The following is a 23,977-nucleotide window of genomic DNA, read 5'->3' on the forward strand; positions in this document are numbered from 1 at the left end:
CATGTGAATATCTGGGGGTGCACTTCAACTTCTCTGGCTGATTGCTTTTAATCTGCATCTGATGACTCTGTTATTGGAATCTCCCCTGGTCTCATCCTGGTCAGTCTTTCTCTCTGTTTTCAGTCGGGTTTTGTCTCCTTGTGTGCCTGGTTCGTTACGTACTGTGCCTTGTGTATGAAAAATTGTAGAGGTGACTTGAGGGTAAGATGTTACCTTTTTCTATGAAGGATATGCTTTTGCTCCTGACAGGGGAGTCTGGTAACCTCAGATATCAGAGCCTAAGTCACCTTAATAGAGCTGTGCCTCCGTCGGCTAGGACGGTTCCTTTCCTGTTCACCCTCACTCCCAGCGTGCTGCCCTTCCGGGTCCAACCCAAAGACTCGAGCATTTTCCAGGCTCTACCCTCATATGGCAGGCCCTAAGCTCAGTGTCTTTACCCCCATTCCCATCAGTCTGTTGAAAGCTCCATGTAGCTCTTCAGCTGTCAGAAGCCGATTTGGAATCAGCAAATGTCTTTTTTTTTTAATATTTATTTATTTATTTGGCCGTGCTGGGTCTTTGGCCGTTGCAGCATGTGGGATCTTTGTGGCCGCATGCAGGACCTTTAGTTGTGGCATGCGGGATCTTAGTTCCCCAACCAGGGATCAAACCCAGGCCCCATTGGGAGCACGGAGTCTTAACCACTGTACTGCCCAGGAAGTCCCTGGAATCAGCAAATGTCTTGAGAGGAAAGATGGCCCCCGGTCTCGGGTTCTCCTTTCCGGCCTGCCCCGCGCTCCCTGAGTCTGTGCCATTGGTATCTCTATAGTGCCCTTAATGAGATGTTTTTATTTCACATTGGGTCCGGTTTTTCTAGTTTTCCTCAGGAGGAAGATCGGTTTAAAATAACATTGTCCACCATTTGCTAAAAACAGAACCTCCTGGATTTCTTTTAAATACTTAATGCCTCTGGGGAAATTCTACTGATAATTAAATTCATTAAAATTGGGTTTACAGGGCTTCCCTGGTGGAGCAGTGGTTAAGAATCCGCCTGCCAATGCAGGGGACACGGGTTCAAGCCCTGGTCCGGGAAGATCCCACATGACCATGGAGCAACTAAGCCCGTGTGCCACAACTACTGAGCCTGTGCTCTAGAGCCCGCAAGCCACAACTACTGAGACCACATGCCACAACTACTGAAGCCCGCATGCCTAGAGCCCGTGCTCCGCAACAAGAGAAGCCACTGCAATGAAAAGCCCGTGCACTGCAACAAAGAGTAGCCCCCCCTCGCTGCAACTAGAGAAAGCCCACACACAGCAACAAAGACCCAATGCAGCCAAAAATAAATAAATTAAATTAAATTAAATAAATTGGGTTTACACACTGTTCGAGAATAACCATCGCATGAAGTTAGGTGGGTGTGTTTGATGAATGTTTCTCCTGGGGTTCTCAAAACACTGAAGTTCCATATTTTTCCCCTAGAAGATAGTTAATAAAGACGCGTTGAGTGAATGAATAAATGTCCTAGTGGGTTTGCAACATCTTGGTCCGACTGCAACCAGTTCTCCATGAAATCCAGCGAATGAGTTAGCGTTCTCACTACCTACCCTTGCCCCCCGCACTCCTGGCCGCACGCAGTCTGTGTTCTCTGCGAGTCTTCAAAACATAAATTTGACCCGCTCTCCTGATGAAGATACTGCCCTGTGATCTTAGAATAAAGTCCAGAATCCTCGCCGTGGGCCCAGCCCACCTCCAGCCCCATCACATGCCCCCTTTCCCCGGTTCCTCAAACGTTTGGAGCTCTTCTCTGCCCCAGGGCCTTGGCCTCCTGCCCAGAGTACCCCCCGTCCCCTCCCTACCGCACCACCCCCATCACTCAGGTTGTCCCTGCTTCCTCCGTAGCACCCCACGTACCTCATTATTCTACATATTCATTCATGCGAGTGTTCTTCCCCCTTCCAAGGACTTACACAGCTGGCAATGATCTGTGTCTCCCTGTTTGTTCTCTCTGTCCTCACTGGCATGTTCAGGGTGGGACCTCGTCTGTCTGCGTGTTCTCTTCCTACATCCTGGGCACAGAGCCTGGTGTCTGCACACGGCAAGTGCTCACTCAGTAATTGTGGGCTGAGTATCCCCGCACACTGGAATGTCATTCAGCCATAAAAAGGAGTGACCCTTGAAAACGTTAGGCTCCTCAAAAGATGCCAGACACAAAGGCCGCATAGTATATGATTCCGTTTATAAGCTGTGCTCAGAAAACGCCAATCTGGAGACAGAAAGCGGGTGAGCATTGCTGGGGGTGGGGGAGGAGGAGGGAGCAACTCATTCATTCCTTCATTCACGCGTGCGTGCTTAGTTGTGGCACGCAGGATCCTCGTTGCAGCGTGTGGTATGCAGACTTCCTAGTTGCGGCAGGCATGCAGGATCTAGTTCCCTGACCTGGGATCGAACCCAGGCCCCCTGCACTGGGAGTGTAGAGTTCTACCTACTGGACCACCAGGGAAGTCCTGGGAGCGACTCTTAACAGATACAGCTTTCTCTGGGGGTGACAGAATGTTCTGGAGTTAGGTACGCTCTATTGACAATTGCACTTGTGCACTTTAAAAGGGTGAATTTTCTGATGCGTGAATTACATTTTGATAAAAACTATGTAAATCTGTGGATTGAACAAGTGGGGGGAGGGAGGCGCTGCGGGCCTGGAGCTCCTGGGCCCTCGCTTCCTGCAGCGTCCCGCCCCGCCCGGGCTGGGACTCCCCGTCCTTTCATTGTGAAAAGTCTGGTCCTGGGCCCGTTCCTCTCCGGTTGGTGGATGAGAATAGAAAACCTGTGGCCTGTCAACAGATTTCCACTTTCCTCTCTCTGTTGGCTTTCCTTTCTGTTGTATAAAACGCATTTGCTTTGAGAAGCTTTTACTCAGTAAAAGCTGAAAGCTAAAGCCAATTCCCAGTCAGGCCCTCGCTGCTCGCGGTGGGGTTGGACGCGGGAAGGCAGGAGGGCCCGCTTTGTACACACATCCGCGCAGCCAGAACACTGGTAGGATTTGGAAAAGGCTCCCTGCCCGGACCACGCAAGTGTCTCCACCGCTGTCCGCCCAGTTCCTAGCACCATGCTGGTCCAGAGCAGGTTGCCCAGTGCATGCTTGATGACTAAAACACCCACCCCTCACCACCTTGGATCCCAATAGGCCTGGAGGCCCAGCTGCACAGCCACGCCCCAAGCCCCGTTCAGTCTCAGCTTAAGCCAGCGCCCCCCAAGAAAGGACCCAGTGGAGGATGGTGCCCACACTCCCTCACCCCTGTGGGCCCTGGGAACGTAGAGCTGAGCGAAGGACACGCAGCTCAGGACTAGGGCCCCACGCCCGACTCCAGGGGCACTCCCGGGGCCGGGCGCCTGTGCCAGTCAGAACTCTGGGTTGCAAGTGACAAACTGAAATGACATGAGGCAAGAGGGGGAATATATCGGTTCAGGTACAGAGTCTGTATGGTACCTTCTCCTCAGTTGTGCTGTGAACCTAAAACCGCTTTATAAAAGAAGCCTTAATTTTTTTAAGCATTGAGGCAACAGCTTCAGGCGCCGCTTGACCCAGGGGCTACCCGGTAGGCAGTGGTCACCCGAGCCTCTCTTGGTTTTGTTTCCTCCGAGTTGGCCCTGTCCTTCACTTTCCTTCCTTGTGGCACAAAGTGACCACAGCCTCAACCTCACACGCTGACCCAGCCAAGGCCAGCAGCAGGGACAGTACGCTGGTTTCCCAGTAACCCTGGTGAGCACCTCCGCCTTGATCACAGGCCCTGACTGGGTAAGGTGCCCACCGCGGACCCGATCACTGTGGCCAGGGGAGGGGTGTGCTGTCCAACCGGGGCCTCCCACCGTGGGGAAGGGAGGATGCCTGTAGGAGCCCCACGTGCCGCTCTCAGGAGCCAGGGCACCATGCCGGAGCGTCCCCTGCGGACCTCAACCCTGGCGTGTGGATGGGAAATGGCGTGGGCGGCTCACCCCGCCGGGCTCGGAGGTGCAGGTGACCACGTGTCCACGCGCACCCTGGATTTACTACTCCATCTGCCCCTGTGCCCCGTGTGCACGTGTGCATAGCTCCCCCCCCCGAGGGGGCTCTTCTCACTTAGCTTCCTCAAGTGCCTGTTATGCCCCTCTGTACACCCAGCCCTGTTTTTTTACCGCGTGCCGAGTCGCGGCCGTGCAGTCCTCCACGTGGGATCTGGATCCTCGGCAAACACTGCCGGCTAGCGCCTTGGGCCGTGTGGCTCAGGAGGGAGAGTGCTGGGTTCTGAGCCAGAATCGCTGGCTCCGCTGTCCCCAGGCGGCTCCCCCTCATCCAGGGCCTCCATCTCTCTGCCCGCTGATGACCTCAGAGCAGACTTGAGCTCGGCAAGAAACCCGCCAGTGGTTCTGCAGGAGTGTGTGGGGCTGGGAGGGTCAGGGACACTTCCCAGGGCCTGGCAGGCCCCCAGCCCGTGGGAGGGGAAGGACTCACACCACGTCCAGCCTCCAGGGAGACGTGGTCCTGGCTGATGTCTGCTGGGGTGCGGGCCCGGGCCCGCAGCGGGTGTGGTTGGTGAGTCCCACGTGCGCTACCGTCTCTGTTCCAGGCACCTACGTGATGACGGTCACAGCCAGCGACGCTGACGATGGCACCACGGCCAATGGGATGGTGCGCTACCGGATCATGACCCAGACCCCGCAGAGCCCCTCCCAGAACATGTTCACCATCAACAGTGAGACAGGGGACATCGTGACAGTGGCGGCCGGCCTGGACCGAGAGGTGAGGAGGCCGCTGGGGGTGGGGGGGCGCTGGTGCTGCCGCCGCCGTCGGGGCAGGAGGACCTTTCCCACTAGGCACAGCAGGGCGTCTCCAGGCACTGGGCCACATGGTCCCACCTGGGTGAGGCTTGGCAGGGACAGTGCCCAGCGGGGCTTAAGTCGCACAGTGTAAATACGTCTTCTGGGACCCGTGTCAGTGGAGTTGTGCAATGGGGGAGGTGGGCCGGAGCCCCCAGAGCTCAGAGCAGGCCTCAGGCGGACCCGGGGCCTCCACCCCATGTACCAGAGGATCCAGCAAGGCCCCAGGACCCTCCCCGGGACCATGATGGGGGCCTGCTCGGCCCAGACAGGGCCCTGCAGTTGGCCCTTGGAATGAGGAGCTGCTCCGTCCGGCTTCTAGAAGCCTGCTGCCCTCAGCTAGGGAGGTGGTCCCTCGGAGGGGATAGTGACGCCGCATGGGGTGGGCTGTCAGGGAGGCGAACCATCCCCGTCTCTCCCCACCCAGGGTCCCCGACCTGACCCGGGAGGGAGGGCATCCCTGTTGCCCCCAGAAGGCTGTACCACAGTGTTTCTCCAGCCTCTAGCCTCACTCAGGGTGCCTTCACACCTTTCGGGAGAGCAGTGTGGTACGACCGGGGCCTGTGCAGGACTGCAGACACTCCCACGTGCTCTAGCACACGTCCTTCTCCAGGGTCAGCTTTGGAAGCATTGCTCCAAGGAAACTCCTGTCTGAGGTCCAGGGTCAAGGCTGAACTGGGCACGGTGACCCCTGAACACCAGCAAGTGCCCCGCCCGCTCCTTCCTCACTTAGCAGATGTGGGGGCAGAGTGCTGTGTGAGGCATAGGGGATGTGGAGCTGGTTAGACGGTGGCTGCCCCCAGGGCCAGGGGTGGGGAGCAGAACCTAAGTGCGTGCGCTGCAGTGGATCGCGCGTGTAGGCAGTGGATCACGTGTATATGCAGTGGATCATGTGTGTAGGCAGTGGATCGTATGTGTATATGCAGTAGATCACGTGTACCTGCGGTGGATCGTGTGTATATGCGGTAGATCACCTGTATATGCAGTGGATCGTGTGTGTAGGCAGTGGATTGTGTCCACAAAGTGGTGTTGTGAGATGAATGGAGCTAACTATGGAGAAATCAGGGGAGGCTTCTCAGAAGAGGTGGCCTTGCTCTGAGCCTTGGAGGCTGATAGAATCAATCATATTTTCTTCTCTTTGGGACTAAGGACCCGCTTTTCCTGAACGCTGCACACCAGACGTCTAACTGGTTCCGAGCGATCACAGATCCCACTCAGCAGGCTCCTCCTTTCCATCAAAAGCTTTCACTGAGCACTGACTTTGCGCTAGAATCTGCCGACGATGCTGGGCAGACGGCAGCAAACAGGGCGAGTGGTGTCCTTGCTCGCGTGGGGCTCACTTTGCAGGAGGGAGAAACAGGCAAGAGGGATCAGTCCCCACGAGAGAAACGAATTCAGGCCGTGGCGTGGGCTATAAAGAAAGAGCATCGCGTACCGTCCACAGAGGGTGGGGCTGGGGGTGGAGCATCAGGGATGCCCCTGTCCTGTCCCGGGAAGGGAGTTGTACGCGTGTCCCAGGGCTGTCCTAACAAAGGAAATTAGCCTCTGACAGTTCTGGAGACCAGGAGTCCAAGATCCCAGCAGCCTCAGGCCCCAGCCCAGCTCAGAGGGGCCTGTCCTCCTCCCACGCAGGCAGATCCGCGCGCGCTGCCCGGCACAGCCTCAACGGGCCTCCGCCAGCTCTAAAGAGCTTCTGTTCATTGCTTGATGAGTGTGGACTTCAGGTTCAGGAAACAGAGAGGCGGGGAGCAGGCAGTACCCAGCCCGCGGGCCCGTAGCACCCGGACCTCCGTTAGAGATAAAGAGCCGCTCTGCTGGGAGCCTGGCTGTGATGTCGGGCCTTGGAGAAGGAAAGAGGCGTTTCTGGGGCCTCTGTCTAGAGGACAAAGGGGCAGCACCCAGAGGACCCTTCTGGAGGTCTGCAGAGCAGGGAGAGGCCCCACCTCAGAAAGCTCGGAGAAGCTGCCGGTTCCGAAGACGCAGGGCGGCTCTGGGTGCCGCGCCCCTGCTTCCCTGAACAGGTAGGGTGCGGGCCGTTAGGTTCGCATTTATTTATGAACAAGCCAGCAGGTGTGGGGGGAGGGACAGCCAGCCAGGAGCAGTGCTAGGAGGAGGAATACCGCCAGCGTTTCGTGGGCATTTCTGCTACTCATTTTCCATTCTTTTGTAAGCGTGTGCCGAGCTCCCGCCCGTGGGCAGAGCCTGTTCTAGACACCGGGGCGCCCCAGGGACCCCACGGGAGGTCCGTGTGGGCTAGGCACTGTGCAGTGCACGTTATCACATCTTAGTCCTTGAAACTACCCTGGGGGAAATTCCAGTAGTAGCATTTCTGTCCAGGTGAGAAAGGCAGGGCTGCAGGGGCTCTTAACTGCCCAGGGCCGCAGCGTCTCAAGAGAGGCGTGGCCCCCCCCCCCCCCCCCCCCCCGGGGCCCAGGCCCTCCCCTGGTGCTGGGGCTGGAAACGCTGGACGCCCACAGGCCAGAATTCCCGCTGGGGCGTGAAGCGGGGGGTGGAGAGGCCTGGGGAGGGTCTGCCCCCCAGGGCCTTAGTGGAGCAGACAGCAGGGAAGGCCTCAGGTTGGCACTTTTTACAATCCTGTGCAAGGCAAATGGCACACATCTGTGGGCCTCATCCAGCCTTGGGGCCACCCACGGACACCCCCAGCTCCTTCCATAATGGTCAGCACTGTTTAGCCACGAGGAAGCTTCGTTTTCCTCATCTCAGAAATGCAAACATGCGTGTCACCTGGGTGAGGCGTGTGCCATCCTGAGGTTGGAGGAACGCATCCCTGAAATGCATCTCTTAACCCGATGCCTGCCCCCGGCAACCTGGATTCTTAACCCTTTCCAGGGGGCACCCCAGGAGAGGCTCCACCCTGCCAGGTAAAACACAGGCCACCCAGCTAGATCCGAGCTGCGGATAAACACAGATCGTGTTTCCTGCAAGTGTGTCCCGAATATCGCATGGGACTTACTCATACCAAAAATTGTCAGTTGTTTGTGTGAAGTTACATATAACTGAACGGTCCCTGGTTTTTTTTTGCCTCGTCTGGCAACTGAGCCTGAGGCAGCCACCCCACTCTGGGCCCGGTGGGCGATCCCTCCTCCTCGGTGCCACAGCGGCACCTGACAGGGAGGGGCTGACAGGCAGCAGGGTCCCCGAGAGCCGGGCCTGCAGATCACGGGGAGCTGGCCGGGCGGGTGGACATGATGTGCGAGGTTCCTGCCCGGCTGGGCGAGCCATCAGGTCCCATGAGAGTGGCCGGCACCAAGCCGCCGGGGCTGTCGCCACGACACGACTCGCCCTGGAGTGGGAGCCATAGCACTCGCTCGGCCGTTGGAGGCCCCTCCTTCCCCGGGAGCGAACCTGAACACCTGCTCCGCGGACACCAGAGGCCGTGGGACATCCCGGTGGGTGTGCCGGGCAGTGCACCCTCACTTCAGGGAGCCTGGTGGCCTCGTCCCTCACTTAACGCAGACCCAGGACCTCCGGAGCCACCCACTGTCTCAGGCTCTTGGTCGCTGCAGAATCGCGCGGACCTTCCTCCCGGCTCCAGCGGTGACCCTCCTTCCCCATCCTTGCCCTGCGCCCCCGCGCAGCACCTGGCTGCCCGGCACCCACCGAGGGACCAGCCCCGCCGAGCGATGGTACCTGGCTCCGCCCTGCATCCTCCGGCCTCCACCTGGCTCAGTCCCGCCGCTTTGGGGCGGCCACTGGGCCAGTCACGCCCTCTGTGCACCCACCTCCCCCCAGAGCAGGTGATTGCTGGCTCTCAGGCGGGTCAAGTGAAAGTCTGTACTGACTAGCGCGTCTGCGGACCGTGGGCCGCAATGATCATGAGACGGCCGCTGGCCGCTCCTCCTGGCCGCTTTCCCCGCTGCGCCACGAGGCCTCGGGCTTGGGGTGGGCAGCCTGGGAGGGCCCAGCCCGGGAAAGGACAGCCCCGGACAGAGGGAGTGGGGGAGGGTGGCGGGCAGGACCAGCGCTCTGAGGCCCCGTCGCACCGTGGCCTGCCCCCGACCGCGCAGCCTTCAGCCTCGAGCTTTCCCCTCTCCGGCCGTCTGGTCCTTTCCATCTTCTCACCAGACGTCACCTCCTCAGGGAGGCCTCCCTGACTCCCTCTGCTCTCACTGAACCGGCCCAGTTCCTGCAGAGCCCAGCACAGGGGAGACGCCATGTGGGCTTATCTCCTCTGCTGGGGGTTCCCTCCTGCCACAGGCTCGGGGGGCCGGGCCAGGCCTGAGGCTGGGCTCCGTGCCTGGCACGTCAAAGCTGCTCGAGAAGTGGTAGCTGTTGGCGCCACCGCTGCCATGAGGGCCCTGCTCCAGCGGGGACAGCCCTGCTTGTCCCAAACCTGGACACATGCCCAGGGGTCTCCTCCTGCCTCAGCCGCCGCCTCTCCTCTTTCTGCTCAGGAATCCAGGTACTTCAGTGTCGTCTCTGTTTATGGATAAGACGAGGCACAGAGAGGGAAGAAGCTTGCCCAGAGTCACACAGCGGGGAAGGGAAGGCTGGCATTTGAACGCAGGCGGCTCCCTGCCCTCAGCCTGTGCTGGGCTGCTGGCTCGGGTGGGGGTTGGGGGGGGGAACGCGGGGAGGCGGGGTGTGTGAGATTCCGCCCGCCAGTGTGTCCTTTCCGAGATCTGAACCCTAGGCCTCCCCCCTCCCTCCATTCTTCCCCTGCCCCTTCCTCTCTCAGTCTCCATAAGGAGGGTTAACCTCCCATAACACTGGCCCCAGACTGAGCTTTTCCTGGCCCAGAATTGAAGCGGGAACCATCTCCCACTGTGAGTCCGTCTGACTTCTCGCCACTTGGATGCACCGTCAAAACCGTCCCAAGTACCGGGGGGATCCGTGTCCAGGCGTTGGGAATCTCAGATGGTCCGTGGACCCTGGAGTGGCCAGTGGGAAGGAGGCCCAGCTGCCGAGTGTACGTGCGACCCTCCCCGGGAACAGAAGCACCTCCCATGGGCCCGCACGGCCCGTGTCACGTGCGTGGATCTCTCTCCCAGCACCTCTGCCTCCCGCTCTTGGGGCGGCGTCCCCATAAGGGAGCATGTGATCCGAGGTGGGTGGCCAGTGTCCCCAGTTGAGGGGCAAGGAGAGACACGGGGAGGGGCCGAGACACGGCTCAGTCCCCAGGGCCCAGGTCAGACGAGGTTAACGCGAGGAGAGTGTGGACAGCTGAGCTGGAGGCTCAGAGGGAGGGGCCGCGCAGGGACCCAGGACCAGTGGGAGCTGGGAACGTGGGGACAGTGGCCTGAGGCTCGGAGCCATGCAGTGCGGTGGGCTGGAGGATAGGTGCGGGGGGCTGGCTCGAAGCCTCCCCCGAGGAGATGTGCATCCATGTGGGTAGCGGGGAGAGGGAGGGAGCAAGGTGGTGCACCCTCGTTACTAACTGCACTAAAGACAAGCCCTCTGGGGCAGCCAGTGTCCAGATGTCCGTCTACTGCGCTGTCCACTTTCTGTCCCAAGCTGCTCCCGCGGGTGGGACGCTCGGCCCCTCTGGCTGGCAGCAGCCAGCGTGTCTTGACTTGGAAACAGACATTGCGGGGCCTCAGCCGTGTGTTTGGGGATGAGGCCACGCCGGGCGCCCTGAAGGCTCCTTGTGAGCTGGAACCCAGCCTGCCGCATCCTTCCCACATGGTTCCCCCACGTGGCCAGCGCCTCAGCTTCCGTGGCTTTGGCTGGACGTCCACATGACCAGACGCGCAAAGGGCCATGGACGGCACCTCTCTTCTCTCTCTGAGGGACGCTGATGCCCTGCCCCTGTGAACAGAAACATCTTTGGGGGGAAATCCTGCAGACACTTATTTCAGAACCAGCAGAGTAACTCATCATTAGGAAGGGGAAAATCCACAGACATAATTTCTGCCGTGTCTAATTAGGCAGCCCTGTGTAAACTGAGCGTTTCTGCATGATTAGAACGTCAGGAGAGCCTGGGATGATACGGGAGTGGCTGAGTGTCTCGTGTCACGTCACCGGAGGTGCTCTGGTGAGGCGGCGGGTGTCTCTGCTGTGCACCTTCCCTGGAGCCACCGCTGTTCTCAGACCCACTTCCTTGTGGTCCCCGGCGAAGTTTGCCCACGGGAGGGGGCCCGTCCTGCTGTCCTCGTGCCCGCTAGCTGCGGGCTGCTCACCTTCTTGACACTTGTCCCAGACAAGGGTGGGCCGAAGTCACAGTCTCATGGTTCACAGGACTTTTAAGAAAGCAAAGCCAGCACTTTCTATAGTTTTCGCGGGTCTCCACCCTACGTGGTGATCAGATGAAACGATGTCACGGAGAGCGACGAGTGATGAAGACAGCTTCGTTCCAGGGCCGATGACTACCATGGCCACTGCCGACTTCAGCTCATTTACTCCCGTGACCCAGCTCAGGTGGAAAGTGGTCCTTTGGTGATGAGACAGGCATCACCCCTTGCTTCCCGAGACGCGTCGTGACAGGCCACGTGGGAAATTCCGAAAATGTGCTTTCCTAGAAAATGAGCTCTTGGTAAGACTGTATCAGGGGTTGGGAGGTAGGGGGCAACGGTGGTCTTGGAACAGGCGGAGTTCAGTGTGTCCCACTGGCCGATTCTTGAATCGTTTTTACCGAACGCTGCTTTTAAGACACCAAATGCGGCTTTGTGGTCTCAGAGAAAAAAATTACCAATTGAAGCGAATGTGCCGCTGACCCGCCTCACATTGGGTTCTCACCCCGGAAGTCATTGCTCTCCCCAAAAAAGAGAATAGAGGGAAGGAGAAAAGTAGCCCAAGGCAGGTCTCGGGCCTCCAACTTCCCTCTGAGACTCGCCTCGCCTCGCCTCGCCCGGCCATCTGAGGGTCTCGCAGACACGGAGTCCTGAGCTCCAAGGGGCAAGACGTTCCAGAAGAAACCCGCTGGGCTCTACTCTTGGCATCTTTCAGGGAGAGTTTTAACCGCTGAGATGGTGCAGGGCAGTGTCTCAGATGACCAGTGTGTAAGTGCCCGGGGACCAGCGCCAGGGCTGCAACTGCGCTGAGGACTTCCCCAGCAGAGACGTGAGCGCCCAGAGCACACAGGGGCACTGCCTTTAACTACCTTTAACACATCTGGTTCTCAGCCATTTCCAGGGCGTTCCAGACGCCATCTCCTGCCAGCCTCTACTTAACATTATCACAGGAAGAAATAAGCCCCAGAGAAAGCAGAAGACAGCATTTCCTATAAAGAAAGATGGAAAAGTTGCAAAATGAAAGGCCCTGTCTGAGCTGAGTTCCCCGTTGGACTCTCTCCACATGGTACGGAGCCATCAAAGCCATGTATGCCGCCCACAGAGCACACCCGGGAGCGGCTCAAGCCCTCAGCTCCCGTATCTGCTTTCTGGGGCCTCCCAGCACACAGTGTGACCGCAGGTGGTGCTTTCCCAGCCGCACCTGTTCACTGAGCCAGGCTGGGACCTGCATCTGTCCTTGAGCGTCAGCTCAGGGATGCGGCGTCTGTGGTGGGTAAGCAGGCCTGGCGCTCTCCCCAGGGGCTTATGGCTCCAGGCTGCAGAGGGGCTATGGAGGCAGGTCCAGGGCTGGGCCTCCCATGAGAGCAGCTGGGGGCTGCCCCCCATGGATGGCGGGATGGTGGTCAGACCTTGGGATGGGAGCTCTGGCCGGACCAGCCAGCCATCACCCACCTTTCCCGTGCTTTTCCCCAACCCCAGCCAAACCTGCCCACCTTCTCCAGGAAGTCCTCACCGCTTTCTTGCCCCTTTGCATCCCCTTCCTCTGCCTCTTCCTCGGAGGCCTGGCTGGAGGGCAGGGGCCCGGGGAGGCCACTCTCTTACTGTACGTTTGCACTGTGTCTACCCTACACCTGGTGCAGGTAGAGTAGGGCTCAGGCAGCCGTGCAGGAGAAAGGTGAGGGCGTGCCGAGTGGGAACGGTGCAGCCAGAGGTGACGACAAGCGCGGACGGCATGAACTCTGACCCCTGAAGTGGGCAGAAGCTGAGGGGTGTGAGGGTTCCGGACACGGGGGTCCCAGCACAGGAGCCCAACCCCTCCTGGCTCCCGAGGAGGGCAGAGGTCAGAGGAGTGCTGGCTGGGGGTCGGCCACATCTGAGCAGCTGTTTTTGTACATGAAGTTTTATTTGCACACAGCCATGCCCACTTATTTACACACATGGCTGCTTTCCTGCTGCAACGGCGGACACCACGTGGCCCCAGAGCCGCTCCTGGGCGATACTGTGGTGGCCAGTTCCTTACGAAGCAGGAGCAGGGATTTCACCCGTGCCCTTGACTTGTTCCTGTCAGCCAGATACAGGGTCTCAAATCAGCAGCCTAGAGACAGATTCAGCCCCAAGATGTGTTTTCTTATTGTCTTTCTGTTGCTGTTGTTTAAACTTGGCCAGCATTTAAGCAGACTTCTGTACACAAATCCCAAGTTCTGGATTCACGTTCGGAGCCTCTGGATGCCAGGCTGCCTTTCCCCGAGGCAGCAAGAGGCTGGCCTATGCCTGGCGGTGCCCCTGGTCCATCCTCCTGGCGGCTCCAGACTCCAGGCCCAGGCCAGCTCCTGCTTCTCTTAAAAGCCACGATGAAGGGCTTCCCTGGTGGCGCAGTGGTTGAGAGTCCGCCTGCCGATGCAGGGGACACGGGATCGTGCCCCAGTCCGGGAAGATCCCACATGCCGCGGAGTGGCTGCGCCCGTGAGCCATGGCCGCTGGGCCTGCGCGTCCGGAGCCTGTGCTCCGCAACGGGAGAGGCCACGACAGTGAGAGGCCCGCGTACCGCAAAAAAAAAAAAAAAAAGCCACAGTGCAGAGCGGGAACGAAAGAGGGAGAAGGGCCGTGCGTCTCAAGGAAAGGGAGCATGTGTACTTCCTGGCAGAAGCGAAGGGTGTCCCTACGTGTTCACTCTGCCGACGACACGTGTAGGACCCAGCATGCAGCTTCCCCACACCCTTCAGTGGCCAGGACCCCCTCCCGGCCGAGTCTGTGTGTACACTCACCTGGCTGGCCCATCGAGGTACCCCGCTTAGACCAGGATGGCACCCGCCCAGGCGGTCGCCCAGCCCCGCCCCCGCCCTACAGTCTGTCCTCAGCCAGCAGCCAGGTGATCGTGTCCACATGCAAATCCGGTCGTCGCTGCCTTCTCACACCGTCCTGTGCCTGCCCATCTCCCCAGAGTGGAGTCCACGTGGCCCCTGCTCCCTGTCCACCCTCCAGCGCCCGCTTCCCCACTCGCTGGCCCCAGTGAGCCCTTGCCCCAGGGCCTTTGCAGGTCTGGCCGCTTTTGCTGAGCGCCACGTTTTCGAGGTTCGTCCACGTTGTAGCCGGGGTCAGTGCGTCCCTCCTTCGCCGCCGCACAGACAGGCCACACTGTGCTCGTCCCCTCGTCTGTTGGTGGACGTTGGGCTGCTTCCCCCGTGGCAGGTGCTGCTGTGAACACAGGTACAGCACCTGCCTGAGCGCCTGTTGCTGTCCTCTCGGGTGCACGCCTAGCTGTGGACTTGAGGTCGTAACATGTAACTTCCCAGGACCTGCAGCCAGTTTTCCACGGTGGCCACACTCCCCGCACCTTTTGGGATAAGTCTCGATGCACTTGAGTGAACAAGGTCATCAGTCTTGGGGCTCCTCCTCCCCCAGGGCCCATCTCGTGGGTCCCCAGTCACATCCTCGGGCCCTGGGCGGACACCCGAGGGCTGAGCACACGAGAACCAGACACAGGCAGGAGGCCCGGCCCTTGGTGTGCTCTGTCTCCCAGCAGTGACCCTCGGCACTGGGCACAGGCTGACCCAGCCCCGGGAGCAGTGGGGACGGTGGGGTCCAAGCTGCACCGCTGGCTGCGTGTCCTGGCGGCCCTGCGAGGAGAGGGCTGAGAGCGCGCAGGGTGCGGGAATCTTTGATGCTCTTCTAGGGCAGGCCAGCCAGATGCATTATTGATGGATGTTCTGCAAAATTTAAATGCTGAGCTACGGGGAGGTGAGTGAAAACCCCAGGGACACCCGCTTGCGGTTTTCTTCCCTCCTCTTGAACTTGAAAACGGCAAATCGCGTTTTAATGAACTCACTTCGGCACCACCGCTGCCCGGCTCCAGGGGATCTGCACCCGGCAGGAGCAGGGGGTACTGCTGGGCAGCGGCCCAGGGTGGCCGGCGGGGGCACCTGCTCGGTACACCCACGGGTGGCAAGCGGCTGTCGCCAACCATCCTTCAGCGGGCCGCCCACTCCCCCACCCACCTCCTTCCCGCTCCACTGGGGTGGGCGTGTCGGTAGGGAGAGCAGAGGTGGAGGAGGAACGCCGGCCAGTCCAGAGCTGGGCCCAGGGTCATCTCTTAGTCCCAGGAAGCCGGTTGCTGGGATCCAGCCTCCAACCGCCAGGCCCCAGGCACACGGCTCACCAGCCCGGACCCTGAGGGAGCCACCTGGCCCACCAAAGACTCAGTGTGGTCACCTGCAGAGTGCGGAGGGTGTGACGCCCCTACTCCCCAGGGCTGGTCCGAGGTCGGGGTGGAGGCTGAGTGTGGTCTGTGGAGTCACCAGCAGGCGGCGCTAGAGCGGCACCGAAAACAGCCCCAGGCAGTCCGCTCCTGCAGGGCTCCCTCACCCGGCCTGGCGTAACCGTGACGCACAGTGAGGCCAAGGATCGAGGCCCGGAGGAAGGCTTTTCATTTATTTATTTATTTTTATATTTAATTTTTGAGCTTTAATGGACATTAAACATGACATAAACTAAGGATTTAGGTATAAAATACCTATTTTTAGAGGTGCATTCTAGGATTCTGAAAGGAAGTTCAAGATGCCGATTATGTTTCCTTTCATTGTTGTTCTGTTTATCTATTTATACATGACCACCATCTCATATTGATTCTTCTTTTTTTTGAATTTTATTTTATTTATTTTTTTATACAGCAGGTTCTCATAAGTTATCCATTTTATACATATTAGTGTATATATGTCAATCCCAATCTCCCAGTTCATCACAGCACCACCCCACCGTGCCACTTTCCCCCCTTGTTGTCCATACGTTTGTTCTCTGCATCTGTGTCTCTATTTCTGCCTTGCAAACCGGTTCATCTGTACCATTTTTCTAGGTTCCACATATATGCGTTAATATATGATAATTTGTTTTTCTCTTTCTGACTTAATTTGTATGACAGTCTCTAGATTCATCCATTTCTCTACAAATGACCCAATTTCGTTCCTTTCTATGGCTGAGTGATATTCCATTGTATACACGTGCCACATCTTCTTTATCCATTCATCTGTCGATGGGCATTTAGGTTGCTTCCATGACCTGGCTATTGTAAATAGTGCTGCAATGAACATTGGGGTGCACGTGTCTTTTGGAATTATGGTTTTCTTCAGATAAATGCCCAGGAGTGGGATTGCTGGGTCGTATGGTAGTTCTATATTCAGTTTTTTAAGGAACTTCCATACTGTTCTCCATAGTAGCTGTATCAGTTTACATTCCCACTGACAGTGCAAGAGGGTTCCCTTTTCTCCACACCCTCTCCAGCATTTGTTGTTTGTAGATTTTCTGATGATGGCCATTCTAACTGGTGTGGGGTGATGCCTCATTGTAGTTTTGATTTGCATTTCTCTAATAATTAGTGATGCTGAGAAGCTTTTCATGTGCTTCTTGGCCATCTGTATGTCATCTTTGGAGAAATGTCTATTTAGGTCTTATGCCCATTTTTGGATTGGGTTTGTTTTCTTAATATTGAGCTGCATGAGCTGTTTATATATTTTTGGAGATTAATCCTTTGTCCGTTGATTCGTTTGCAAATATTTTCTCCCATTCTGAGGGTTGTCTTTTCATCTTGTTTATGGTTTCCTTTGCTGTGCAAAAGCTTTGAAGTTTCATTAGGTCCCATTTGTTTATTTTTGGTTTTATTTCCATTACTCTAGGAGTTGGATCAAAAAAGATCTTGCTGTGATTTATGTCAAAGGGTGTTCTTCCTATGTTTTCCTCTAAGAGTTTTATAGTGTCCGGTCTTACACTCAGGTCTCGAATCCATTTTGAGTTTATTTTTGTGTATGGTGTTAGGGAGTGTTCTAATTTCATTCTTTTACATGTAGCTGTCCAGTTTTCCCAGCACCACTTATTGAGGAGACTGTCTCTTCTCCATTGTGTATCCTTGCCTCCTTTGTCATAGATTAGTTGACCATAGGTGCACGGGTTTACCTCTGGGCTTTCTATCCTGTTCCATTGATCTATGTTTCTGTTTTTGTGCCAGTACCATATTATCTTGATTACTGTTGCTTTGTAGTAGAGTCTGAGGTCAGGGAGTCTGATTCCTCCAGCTCCATTTTTTTTCCCTCAAGACTGCTTTGGCTATTCGGGTCTTTCGTGTCTCCATACAAATTTTAAGATTTTTTGTTCTAGTTCTTTAAAAAATGCCATTGGTAATTTGACAGGGATTACATTGAATCTGTAGAACGCTTTGGGTAGTAGAGTCATTTTCACAATATTGATTCTTCCAATCCAAGAACATGGTATATCTTTCCATCTGTTGGTATCACCTTTAATTTCTTTCATCAGTGTCTTATAGTATTCTGTATACAGGTCTTTTGTCTCCCTAGATAGGTTTATTCCTAGGTATTTTATTATTTTTTGTTGCAATGGTAAATGGGAGTGTTTCCTTAATTTCTCTTTCAGATTTTTCATCATTCGTGTATAGGAATACAAGAGATTTCTGTGCATTAATTTTGTATCCTGCAACTTTTACCAAATTCATTGATTAGCTCTAGTAGTTTTCTGGTGGCATCTTTAGGATTCTCTATGTATAGTATCATGTCATCTGCAAACAGTGACCGTTTTACTTCTTCTTTTCCAATTTGTATTCCTTTTATTTCTGTTTCTTCTCTGATTGCCGTGGCTAGGACTTCCAAAACTGTGTTGAATAATAGTGGTGAGAGTGGACAATCTTGCCTTCTTCCTGATCTTAGAGGAAATGCTTTCAGGTTTTCACCATTGAGAATGATGTTTGCTGTGGGTTTGTTGTATATGGCCTTTATTATGTTGAGGTAGGTCCCCTCTGTGCCCACTTTCTGGAGAGTTTTTATCATAAATGGGTGTTGAATTTTGTCAAAAGCTTTTTCTGCATCTATTGAGATGACCATATGGTTTTTATTCTTCAGTTTGTTAATATGGTGTATCACATTGATAGATTTGCGTATACTGAAGAATCCTTGCATCCCTGGGATAAATCCCACTTGATCATGGTGTATGATCCTTTTAATGTGTTGTTGGATTCTGTTTGCTAGTATTTTGTTGAGGATTTTTGCATCTATATTCATCAGTGGTATTGGTCTGTAATTTTCTTTTTTTGTAGTATCTCTGTCTGGTTTTGGTATCAGGGTGATGGTGGCCTCATAGAATGAGTTTGGGAGTGTTCCTTCCTCAGCAATTTTTTGGAGGAGTTTGAGAAGGATGGGTGTTAGCGCTTCTCTAAATGTTTGATAGAATTCACCTGTGAAGCCATCTGGTCCTGGACTTTGTTGGAAGATTTTTAATCACAGTTTCAATTTCATTACTTGTGATTGTTCATATTTTCTGTTTCTTCCTGGCTCAGTCTTGGAAGGTTATACCTTTCTAAGAATTTGTACATTTCTTCCAGGTTGTCCATTTTATTGGCATAGAGTTGCTTGTAGTAGTCTCTTACAATGCTTTGTATTTCTGTGGTGTCTGTTGTAACTTTTCCTTTTTCATTTCTATTTTTATTGATTTGAGTCCTCTCCCTCTTTTTCTTGATGAGTCAGGCTAATGGTTTATCAATTTTGTTTATCTTCTCAGAGAACCAGCTTTTAGTTTTATTGATCTTTGCTCTTGTTTTCTTGTTTCTATTTCCTTTATTTCTGCTCTGATCTTTATGATTTCTTTCCTTCTGCTAACTTTGGGTTTTGTTTGTTCTTTCTCTAGTTCCTTTAGATATAAGGTTAGATTGTTTATTTGAGATGTTTCTTGTTTCTTGAGGTAGGCTTGTATGGCTATAAGCTTCCCTCTTAGAACTGCTTTTGCTGCATCCCCTAGGTTTTGGATCATCGTATTTTCATTGTCATTTGTCTCTAGGTATTTTTTGATTTCCTCTTTGATTTCTTCAGTGATCTCTTGGTTATTTAGTAACGTATTGTTTAGCTTCCAGGTGTTTGTGTTTTTTACATTATTTTCCCTGTAATTGATTTCTAATCCCATAGCGTTGTGGTCAGAAAAGATGCTTGATATGATTTCAGTTTTCTTAAATTTACTGAGGCTTGATTTGTGACCCAAGGTGTCTATCCTGGAGAATGTTCCATGTGCACTTGAGAAGAAAGTGTTAAGATGCAGTTTTTGGATGGCATGTCCTATAAATATCAATTAAATCTGTCTGGTCTATTGTGTCATTTAAAGCTTGTGTTTCCTTATTAATTTTCTGTTTGGATGATCTGTCCATTGGTGTAAGTGAGGTGTTGAAGTCCCCCACTATTACTGTGTTACTGTCGATTTCCTCTTTTATAGCTGTTAGCAGTTGCCTTATGTATTGAGGTGCTGCTGTGTTGGGTGCATATATATTTATAATCGTTATATCTTCTTCTTGGATTGATCCCTTGATCATTATGTAGTGTCCTTCCTTGTCTCTTGTAACAGTCTTTATTTTAAAGTCTATTTTATCTAATATGAGTATTGCTACTCCAGCTTTCTTTTGATTTCCATTTGCATGGAATATCTTTTTCCCATCCCCTCACTTTCAGTCAGTATGTGTCCCTAGGTCTGAAGTGGGTCTCTTGTAGACAGCATATATAAGGATCTTGTTTTTTGTATCCATTCAGTGAGCCTGTGTCTTTTGGTTGGATCATTTAATCCATTCACGTTTAAGGTAATTATCCACATGTATGTTCCTATCACCATTTTCTTAATTCTTTTGGGTTTGTTTTTGTAGGTCCTTTTCTTCTCTTGTGTTTCCCACTTAGGGAAGTTCCTTTAGCATTTGTTGTAGAGCTGGTTTGGTGTGCTGAATTCTCTTAGCTTTTGCTTGTCTGTAAAGCTTTTGATTTCTCCATCGAATATGAATGAGATCCTTGCCCGGTAGATAATCTTGGTTGTAGGTTCTTCCGTTTCATCACTTTAAGTATATCATGCCACTCCCTTCTGGCTTGTAGAGTTTCTGCTGAGAAATCAGCTATTAACCTTATGGGAGTTCCCTTGTATGTTATTTGTTTTTCCCTTGCTGCTTTCAATAATTTTTCTTTGTCTTTAATTTTTGCCAATTTGATTACTATGTGTCTTGGCGTGTTTCTCCCTGGGTTTATCCTGTATGGGACTCTCTGCACTTCCTGGAGTTGGGTGGCTATTTCCTTTCCCATGTTAGGGAAGTTTTCGACTATAATCTCTTCAGATATTTTCTCGGGTCCTTTCTCTCTCTCTTCTCCTTCTGGGACCCCCTATAATGCAAATATTGTTGCATTTAATGTTGTCCCAGAGGTCTCTTAGGCTATCTTCATTTCTTTTCATTCTTTTTTCTTTATTCTGTTCCACGGCAGTGAATTCTACCATTCTGTCTTCCAGGTCACTTATCCGGGTTTTTTTTGGTTTTTTGTTTTGTGGTACGCGGGCCTCTCACTGTTGTGGCCTCTCCCGTTGCGGACCACAGGCTCCGGACACGCAGGTTCAGCGGCCATGGCTCACAGGCCCAGCCGCTCTGTGGCATGTCGGATCCTCCTGGACCGGGGCATGAACCCCCGTCCCCTGCATCGGCAGGCGGACTCTCAACCACTGCACCACCAGGGAATCCCCACTTATCCATTATTCTGCCTCAGTTATTCTGCTATTGATTCCTTCTAGTGTATTTTTCATTTCGGTTATTGTACTGTTCATCTCTGTTTGTTTGTTCTTCAGTTCTTCTAGGTCTTTGTTAAACATTTCTTGCATCTTCTCGATCTTTGCCTCCATTCTTTTTCTGAGGTCCTGGATCATCTTCACTATCATTATTCTGAATTCTTTTTCTGGAAGGTTCCCTATCTCCACTTCATTTAGTTGTTTTTCTGGGGTTTATCTTGTTCCTTCATCTGGTACATAGCCCTCTGCCTTTTCATCTTGTCTCTCTTTCTGTGAATGTGGTTTTTGTTCCACAGGCTGCAGGATTGTAGTTCTTGCTTCTGCTGTCTGCCCTCTGGTGGATGAGGCTAAGAGGCCTGTGCAAGCTTCCTGATGGGAGGGACTGGTGGTGGGTAGAGCTGGCTGTTGCTCTGGTGGGCAGAGCTCAGTAAAACTTTAATCCGCTTGACAGCTGATGGGTGGGGCTGGGTTCCCTCCCTGTTGGTTGTTTGGCCTGAGGTGGCCCAGCACTGGACTACCCAGCTCTTTGGTGGGGCTAATGGAGGACTCTGGGAGGGCTCACGCCAGGGAGTACTTACCAGAAGTTCTGCTGCCAGTGTCCTTGTCCCCACGGTGAACCGCAGCCACCCCCCGCCTCTGCAGGAGACCCTCCAACACTAGCAGGTAGGTCTGGTTCAGTCTCCTATGGGGTCCCTGCTCCTTCCCCTGGGTCCCGGTGCGCACACTACTTTGTGTGTGCCCTCCAAGAGTGGAGTCTCTGTTTCCCCCGGTCCTGTCGAAGTCCTGCAATCGAATCCCGCTATCCTTTGAAGTCTGATTCTCTAGGAATTCCTCCTCCCATTGCCGGACCCCCAGGTTCAGAAGCCTGATGTGGGGCTCCAGTGGGTGGACTTCTGTGGTATAAGTGTTCTCCAGTGTGTGAGTCACGCACCCAGCGGTTATGGGATTTGATTTTATTGTGATCGCGCCCCTCCTACCGGCTCACTGCGGCTTCTCCTTTGTCTCTGGACGTGGGGTGTCTTTTTGGTGAGTTCCAGGGTCTTCCTGTCAGTGATCGTTCAGCAGTTAGTTGTGATTCCAATGTTCTCGCAAGAGGGAGTGAGCGCACGTCCTTCTACTCCGCCATCTAGGAAGGCTTTTTAAATGAAAATATCAAAACTCTTAACCATGCTGGACCCTGCTGCTAAGATGTGAGTGTGTCTGTGTCCAGGGATGCTTCCCGGGGGTGTGCGTGGGCCCTGCCCACCCACCCCCGGCCTCTAGATGCCCCTCCACAACGGGATTTGGTAAAAGAGAAAACAGTGACCGTTATTAAGTCTGAAAAGTATACTTTCTGAAACAAAAGCCACAGCAGAGCCTGGACCCGTGTCCCCCCAGTGCTCCCGCGATGCCTAGTCCGGTGCCCAGACTGAGCTGGCCTGGATCTCAGAGGCCCCACCCACGGGGAGGCACTGGGTTCCACTGGGTCCCAGCCCCCGTTTCTTCCTTCTTGCTGGATTTTCTTCTGGCCCCCGCCATAGCCAGGAAGGACCCCCGACCCTGCTCCGCAAAGCAGGACCAGCCCGCCCTCTAGTGGTGGTTGTCTGTACAACACACACTCAGGCACACCAATGTGCACACGTTCACAGGCACATACACGTGTGCGTGCACACATGGATACACACATACACGCGTGTGCATACTTGCACACATATACATGTGCCTGTCACATACACGTGTGTGCACTAGTACACAAAATGCACGTGCATAACACACACCTGCATGTGTCCCCATGTTTCTCTCCATTGTCTTCTGAGGGCAGCAGCCCATGACGGCCCCGTGTAGAGGCCGTGATTCTATGATTAAGGAGACGAGAAAGACCGAGTGACTTCTGGCTGCAGTCAGTCACGTGACAACGGCGACACTTTTCTTCCTCTTCTCTGGCTAAGCCCCTCCCTTTGCTGTGGGCACGAATCCTCCTGTTTCCTGCTCGGCCCGTGCAGTGTCGGCTGGTCCCAGAGGCGAGGTTGGGGTGACGACCCTCCTCACAGCCTTCCAGCCCTGGGCCTGCCTCCTTCCCGCCGGGTGGTGAGATGGACAGAGCCCAGACGGTGAGGCCACGGGGTCTCAGGGGAAGCCTCTCCAAGTGGAATCTCACCATCTGCTTGGAGCAAGGCCAGCATGGGGAAGGTGGTATCTCAGATGCCTCCAGCGGCCTGGGAAGGGTGAGCCCGAGGCCATTATGCGGTTCCTGGGTGACCACACACTGGGCGCCATCAGACAACAGAATCGCATGCTCTCCCAGCTCTGGAGGCCAGAGATCCCAAACGCAGGCCGTGCTGGTTCCTTCTGGAGGGTCGTGGAACACCTCCTGTGCTTCTGCCAGCATCCGTCGCTTGTGGCCACTCCAGTCTCTGCCCCCATCTCGAGTGGCCACCTCCTCCCCGTGTCCTGTGCCCTCATCTCCTCTCCCCAGGACACCTGTCACTGGATTGGGGCCGCCCTAGCCCAGGTGGTCCCGTCTCGAGCCTTACCTTCACTTTATGTACAGAGGCCCTACTTCCATGTTCTGAGGCTCCTGATGGGACTTATATTTGGGTTTGTCTTTACCGCCCCCAAAGAATAACCTCTGTGATCCCTGCTGGCCGACGAGACCAGGGTGGGAACAGAGGTGGGCAGCCGAGGCCCCAGCGGCCAAGCGCCGTCCGTCTCAGGCCCGCCCGCCGTGGCCCATGCATGACCCGTTTAGGGTGAAGCTGCCCGCGCCGGACAGTGGGCTCCTGCGCTATGATCATGTGTGTTTTCTTCCCCGTGACGGCCCGCGCAAAGCAGGGCCTGGGTGGCAAAGGTGAATCTGTGGTCAGGTGGGAGACCCAGCCGGCTCCCTCCTGCTCTGCATCCCCAGCTCCCACCTCCACATCCCCCAGGCTGGCTGGAGCCTTCCACGTCGGGGCTGGCAGAGCCTGTGCGTGCCCCGCGGTGGGACTCTGGGTGCCTCAGCCCTGCAAGGGCAGCCAGCCCTGAGGCGGTCTCCCTTCAACGCTGACCCCTAGGGGCTCACTCGCCCATTCCGCCTGCTGAGCTCTGGAAACATCTCTGCTGCCAGACCTGTGGTATGGGTCAGCCCGAGGGGCATCCCTGATGCCCACCCCTGTCCTGTGCCCGGCTGCCCTGGGGCAGACCGATCCAAGCTGTGGCCCCGGCCTCGCTGAGCTGTGCCCACAGACAGTCACCGCCAGCGCCCAGGGAGGGTGGCATCGTCCCCGCCACCCACGGACAACGTGCAGGCGTGTTGTAGACGCCGGGGAGACGGCACTGAGTGTGAAGTCCTGGGCTCTGGAGCCCTGCTCGTGGGGTAGGAGCCGGCGGAGGGCGGCCGCGCTGACGCTGAGAAGTGAAGC

The 23,977-nt window shown here is 54.8% G+C and overlaps 1 protein-coding gene across 2 annotated transcripts in view; it reads left to right on the plus strand.

Moving 5' to 3' along the window:
* Positions 1-23,977, plus strand: part of CDH4 (cadherin 4) — a 555,299-nt gene that overhangs the window by 498,196 nt on the left and 33,126 nt on the right. For both annotated transcript variants that reach the window (XM_065893694.1, XM_065893693.1), the window contains one exon: positions 4,584-4,756. In XM_065893694.1, the coding sequence (XP_065749766.1) occupies positions 4,584-4,756 (173 nt within the window). The remainder of the gene's footprint in view (positions 1-4,583; positions 4,757-23,977) is intronic.

The sequence above is a fragment of the Phocoena phocoena genome, chromosome 15 (assembly GCF_963924675.1).
Source record: "Phocoena phocoena chromosome 15, mPhoPho1.1, whole genome shotgun sequence".
Classification (NCBI taxonomy): Eukaryota; Metazoa; Chordata; class Mammalia; order Artiodactyla; family Phocoenidae; genus Phocoena; species Phocoena phocoena.